Consider the following 6,864-nt stretch of genomic DNA (forward strand, 5'->3'; position numbering starts at 1 on the left):
AGACTTCTTGCTTAGATCCATAATCAGTGTTCATGGAAGCAGCAGTCAAGAGAGCAAACGACTCATTGCATAGGACAAATCTGCCGCCTTAGACCTCTTTAAAGTTTTGAAAAACAAGGATGTGACTTTGAGGACTAAGGTGGAACTGACTCAAGCCATTGTATTTTTAGTTACCTCATATGTATGTGAAAATTGGACATTGAAAAAGGAAGACCAAAAAAAAAAAAATCAATGCATCTAAATTGTGGTGCTGGTGAAGAATATTGAAGGTTTTGTTGACTACCAAAGAACAAACAAAGCTGTCTTTGAAGAAATATAGCCAAAATGTTCCTTAGAAGAAAGGATAGTAAGACTTCATCTCATGGATTTTAGACATGTTATCAGGAAAGACCAGTCCCTGGAAAAGGACATCATGCTTGGAGGAAGGCCCCCAATGAGATGGATTGACACAGTGGCTGCATCAGTAGACTCAAACACGAGAATCCTCGTGAGAATGGTGCCGAAGTTGGCAGTGCTTCATTCTGTTTACAGAGTTCACTGTGAGTCAGAACTAGATGGGGCTTACCAACAACAGTCAAGCCTCTAACCAGAGTCTTATGAAACCCTGCTCGAAACTATTTCCTTTTCTTAATCATATAGCACAAAACAACTTTCTGTAATACATACCCCAAATTGAACAATGGCTCAAATCCAGTGCAAGTGTATTCATTATTTACCTAACTGCCCAAGGTGAGTGTTTATATGACTGCTGGCTTTCTTCACTAGTTATTCAGGGACCCAACATTCTTCCATTTTGTTGCTCCAGCATTCCCTAGGGAAGTCTTCTTAATCCAGCCAGTGTTAAGAAAACAGAATGTAGAAGAATCACATTTGCTTTTAAAACCCTTGGACTGAAAATGGCACGCATCACTTCCACTTACATTCTATACATTGCTCGTTCATATATGTCAAACCTAACTGCAAGGGAGGCTAGGACATATGGTTTTTCTGGGTGCCAAGGGAAAAAGAGGAAATGCATTTGAGTGAAGAGCTAGCAGTATTTGCCACTCTTCTGGAGACTAAAAAAGATAAACTAAAATAATCCTTCATTTCAAGAATAAAATAATGGACGAACATGATTTTGGACTGAAGAATAGTCATATAAATTGAACAAATTTGGTTTAAAAAAACTAATTCTATTAACCCTATTTTTCTCAATGTTATTGTTGATGTGTGAGTATTTGATGAGAACAGCAAATCAGTGTTTGAGAAACTCGACTTACTGTGTATACTAGATTCTTCATGATTAACAGCATCGGCCACACTGTTTGTCTTCATTCCCTGTTTCCTTGTCTGAATGCCCTTCCTCTGGGTTTATTGCCTATGAGTCTTACTCATTTCTAAGCTCCAGGAGGAATATTTCTATCCAACCTCCACACAGAATTAGTTCCTTCCACCCTCCTCTCTCCATGTGACTATCTCCCTCCCTGATTTAACAGCTATTTCTCACGAGTGTTACATGTACTTATGTTTTGTATGTTAGACTGTGTGTCCTCTGAAAATCGTGTAGGTTTTAGTAACCTCTTGTGCCACAAGCAGTCTTTGTTAAATAACATGTATGTTTGTTGAATATATCCAAGATACTATGTGTAGCAAAAAAGCATTTTCATATTTTATTCTAATCCTTTAAGATACAACAAAACATGCTCTTTTTTTTTTAAACCAGGTATAAAAGTGATCCTTACTTACTGATAACTAGACTTTGAGTTGAGACTAAAAAGGTTGGTTGGTTTGACAGGATGTAATAGACATGTGGGATTATCCAGTAGGCTATTCAGCATTCTTTGATACATTCTAGGTGCAGGACATTTGTTCATTGAAACTGTTTTTAAAAATTTAAGTCATTTTATTGGGGGCTCGTACAACTCTTATCACAATCCTCATATCCACCCATTGTGTCAAGCACATGTGTACAATTGTTTCCCTCATAATTTTCAAAACATTTGCTTTCTACTTGAGCCCTTGGTATCAGCTCCTCATTTTTCCCCCTCTCTCCCTGCTCCCCCCTCCCTCATGACCCCTTGATAATTTATAAATTATTATTATTTTGTCATATATTACACTGTCCAAGGTTTCTCTTCACCCACTTTTCTGTTGTCCATCCCCTAGGGAGTAGGTTATATGTAGATCCTTGTAATCGGTTCCCCCTTTCTACTCCACCCTTCCTCCACCCTCCTGGTATCACCACACTCACCACTGGTCCTAAAGGGATGCTCTATCCTGGATTCCCTGTGTTTCCAGTTCCTATCTGTACCAGTGTACATCCTCTGGTCTAGCCAGATTTGTAAGGTAGAATTGGGATCATGATAGTGGAGTTGGGGGGGTGGGAGCATTTAAGAACTAGAGGAAAGTGGAATTTTTCATCGTTGCTACACTGTACCCTGACTGGCTCCTCTCCTCCTTCTGTAAGGGGATGTCCAATTGCTTACAGATGGGTCTTGGGTCCCCAATCTGCACTCCCCCTCATTCATAATGATTTGATTTTTTTGTTCTTTGATGACTAATACCTGACCCTTTGACACCTTGTGATCACACAGGCTGGTGTGCTTCTTCCATGTGGGCTTTGTTGATTCTGAGCTAGATGGCTGCTTGTTTACCTTCAAGCCTTAAAGACCCCAGACGCTATATCTTTTGATAGCCGGACACCATCAGCTTTCTTCACCACATTTGCTTATGCACCCATTTGTCTTCAGAGATCATATCAGGAAGGTGAGCATCATGGAATGCCAGTTTAATAGAACAAAGTAGGCCCAATATCCATCTGCGACCTTAATACTAAACTTATAAATATATGCACATATATCTATTTCCCCATCCTTATATATAAATATGTTTACATATGTACCTGCCTTTATTTATACCTTTATAAATTCCCTTTGCCTCCTAGTTCTTTCCTCTATTTCCTTTTACTTTCCTCTTGTCCCACTATCATGTTCAGCCTTCATTTGGGTTTCAGTAATTCCTCTCCATTACTTTACCCTACCAGGCTCCTACACCTTCTTCACCACTGATTTTGGGTCACTTGTTGTTCCCTTGCCCCTGGGTTTGTTAACACCACTTCCTTTCCCCCACCTCCCCCTCTCCCATGTCGTCCGAAACTGTGGGTCCCTTTATTTTCTCCTCCAGATTGTTTATCCAACTTATCTATCTAGATAAACCTGTGGAAGTAATACCATGCACAAAACCAAGACAGAGCAAAGCAAAGCAACAAAAGAAAACAAAACAACAACATAGTTTAAGGACTGTTTTTTGGCCTTTAGGAGTGTTTTCCGGTTGAGTCTGATGGGGTGCCACACCCTGGTCCCCAAGTCTAATTTTGGTATTCCCTTGGGACTTCCTTGTTCTGCTCCCCTTGCTGTTCCGTTGCACTCCCTTAGTGTTTTGCCTCCATGTGGTGGGATCAGATTGGGCGCAATTCCTACACTGTGTCTCCAGTGTTGTCCTCTGTAGGGCTGTGGGTCAGTGAGGGATGTCGTGACTCATAGTGGGGCTGGCCATATGGTCTTCTCTGTGTTTTGGCTGCTCTCAGAGGGAATATTGTCCTCAAGACTTGGTGGGCCAGGATGTACTCCACTCTCTCTTCCTCCCCCAGTGTCAGATTTTTTTCTGTCAGAGTATCACATAGTTAAAATTAAAATTCCAAGTTGGTTCTCACACTGGTTCTTTGGTGGTATGGGGGTTGGTATAAAAGCAACTTTTTTTCCTGCTCATTATTTTTAACAGGAGCTGCCAACCTCAATTCCCAGGGTCCCAACAGAGTCATGAGCTCACCATGGCAAAGAATGTTTAATTACAGCTACAGAAAGAGGCGTATGTAGAAAACAAACAATAATTTGTAAGCATTCATGATTTAGCTGCTATACATATAATTACCAAGGAAAATATGACTTCAGACAGTTATCGTATCAGTGTCAATCTTATGAAAAATAAGACATGGATTATAAGGCAACTTTTCCTTTTTTCCTTTTTCTCTTTTTCTGTTTACCCTACTTACTCCTTTACTTTGCCCCTTTAATTTAATAATTCCATGGAGCTAAATTAATATTTTACTAAACTAGAAACCAGCCGACATAGTCTATTTGAAGAATACTCTCTTTACAATGCTTCCTAGATTTTGATGTAGAAAAGTTAGGCTCTAGTGTATATTTTTAATGAGCCTTCCATGATACTCCTATATATTCATGTATTCACTTAATTTTTTTAATGATTACAGTTAGGACAGCAATGATTATTCCCATTATATAGGTAGGGCAACTGAGACTCTGATGTAAAATAACTTGCTCAGGAACAAATGACAATTGTGATTCAAAATTAGGTCTTGTGATTTCAGATCTAGAACTAGGTGTGCTACAACCTCTCAATTATCTAGCCCAGGACAGAAGCACAAGGTGCTTGCAGTGAGGTAAGCTACTGTACTCTGCTCCAAGATATCTAGCATGCTGGAGTGGAGGAAAGACAAATAGATGAATCCTTCCTTTGAGTTTGCCACCACTTTGGGCCAAGGCCTCTAACATGCCCGAAGTAAATAAAGAAGGGAGTGAAAGCTCACATAGTTTAACTTCCATATTATGTTGATAAGAACATTTAGGCTGATAAATTAAATAAATTGAATTCAATGCATTCATAAATTAATGCATAGTTATGAATCAGAAAGATTAATTTCTGATACTGTTTAATCACCAGCTTCCTTATTCTCAACTTTTCTCGACATCTCTTTTGCTTCACATGATTCAGTTGAAAAAGACATGCGTTACAGGCATCACGCGCCATGTTTCTGTGTGGATGTGATTGTGTCATAGGTACAAAAAATACATAAGTATATGACTTAGGGGCAGAGCGATTCCCAAAGAATTAAATACAGCAAATTCTTAATAACAAATCGCTTTTAGAACTAAACCTCAAGAAATGTGTTTAGTTGAACATAAAGTACTTAGTATATTATCTCTTTCCACTCTCTCCCCTCCTGACCAATTGCAGTAATATCGGTTGGATAAATAGATTGAGGAATGAAGTGGACTCACATAAATTCAACAAGGACAGTATATTGCTCCTTTCAGCAATTATATGGCTCCCATCTTTGCTCAATTTTAACATCATAGTTTTTCTATTTTCTGCTCAGTTTTAGAAAATAATTAGATCTATACATGCACTCTATGGAGCCCTGGTGCAGTGGTTAAGCATTGGGCTTTGATCTGCATGATGGCAGGTCAAAACCACCACAGCTCTGCAGGAGAAAGACCGGGCTCTCTCCTCCCCTAAATAGTTACAGTCTTGGCATCCCACAAGGGGTCACTATGTGTCAGTATTGACTCCACGGCAGAGAGTGCTGAGAGGAATGCAGTGGAATCATCTCATTACTCCCTCCATACTATCGTAGATGCCAAGGTATTGGTGATGCTGCAGAAATGGTATTGTTGCTTGCAGGCAGCAACACAATGTGAAAGAAAGCTTCAAATCTTCATTGTATGCAAATCCCTCTGTGGTATACAAGAGTCAGTTTGGTGGTGCCTGTTTGTTGGGTATTTATGAAACTTATGACCACTTCTAGTGTAGAATATCTAGAGAAATAATTGTGACCTGTTTCTTTTTTTTCTTCTTATTTTTACTGGAAATATGTCTTTTGTAGGACTGGGGGTCCTCTCTGGTGGTGTGTTTAGTGAAGATGAAATCTATATTTTTATGTATCACATAGTGAAATTTCATGGCGATGGGGGTCTGAATTTGTCTGTGGTTCCTCAACCCATCAGAGTTTTTTGTGTGTGGCTGTTAATATACAAGGCAAAATAATCACCAATTCAATAGTTTCTGCAGGTATAATTCAATGGCATTGATTACATTCTTAGAATTCTGCAAACAGCAGCCATTCAAGGCACAGTGTTTGCTCTCCTGGAACAAAAGAAGAAGAAGGAAAACAGGAATAGGAGGGGATATGGACTTTTCTGCCATGAGACCAGAAGAACTGGATAGAGTTCAGTGACCATCAAAATGGGGAAAGATGGACCAGAATTAAAAAAAAACACCCATCGACGGTATTTTGTGACATCAAATAGGAATACAACTTATGCAGGAACTGGTTATAACTGCTAGAAGCTTAGGAATCTCAGTGGCATTTGGCTTAAACAATAATTCTGGAATTGTACCATAAACTTGGTGGCATCTTGTAGTCGGACACCAGATGCCTGAGGGAGAGAAATGATTCCCTTTTCAGCATGCCTCTCATTTTCCCCTTCATAATTAGCTTTTATTTATTTATTTTGGTTTACTGCTTCAAAGGATTATGGCATTAGAATGGGTAAAAAAATGAAGATGTACCATTGAAATGCCCTCCTCTCCAAATACGTATTTCAATATCGAAACTGTTATTTGTGCATTGACTTAGAGAATCTTTTTGACAATTTTCAAGTGTGTTTTTTATAAACAAAGTAAAAATTGGAATAAGCATTCTATTTTTTGTTGTTGCAGAACCCCAGCTGAAAGGAATTGTGACAAGGTTATTCAGCCAGCAGGGATATTTCCTGCAGATGCACCCAGATGGTACCATTGACGGGACCAAGGACGAAAACAGTGACTACAGTAAGGAACATTAGCCTTCTGCAAACTAATGTTAAATCCAATGTATGACCCAGTGTATCTTAGATTTAAAACAGAGCTGAACTGCCTTTTGGACTATTTATCTACTTGTGTCTTTCCCTTTATTCCTCTTTCTGTCATTCTTACAGCATATAGATGAGGCAGAAGAGAAATTCTATATTACATGAAAAGGTAGTTGGTCTCTGGGCAAGACTATCCTGCCATATATATATATGTATATTATATATATAATAT

The 6,864-nt window shown here is 38.9% G+C and overlaps 1 protein-coding gene across 3 annotated transcripts in view; it reads left to right on the forward strand.

The window, feature by feature from the left end:
* Positions 1-6,864, forward strand: part of FGF12 (fibroblast growth factor 12) — a 636,348-nt gene that overhangs the window by 401,798 nt on the left and 227,686 nt on the right. For all 3 annotated transcript variants that reach the window (XM_004712297.2, XM_045287545.1, XM_004712295.2), the window contains one exon: positions 6,502-6,612. In XM_004712297.2, the coding sequence (XP_004712354.1) occupies positions 6,502-6,612 (111 nt within the window). The remainder of the gene's footprint in view (positions 1-6,501; positions 6,613-6,864) is intronic.

The sequence above is a fragment of the Echinops telfairi genome, unplaced genomic scaffold, assembly GCF_000313985.2.
Source record: "Echinops telfairi isolate 266 unplaced genomic scaffold, ASM31398v2 ScPeMD7_17;HRSCAF=63, whole genome shotgun sequence".
Lineage (NCBI taxonomy): Eukaryota > Metazoa > Chordata > Mammalia > Afrosoricida > Tenrecidae > Echinops > Echinops telfairi.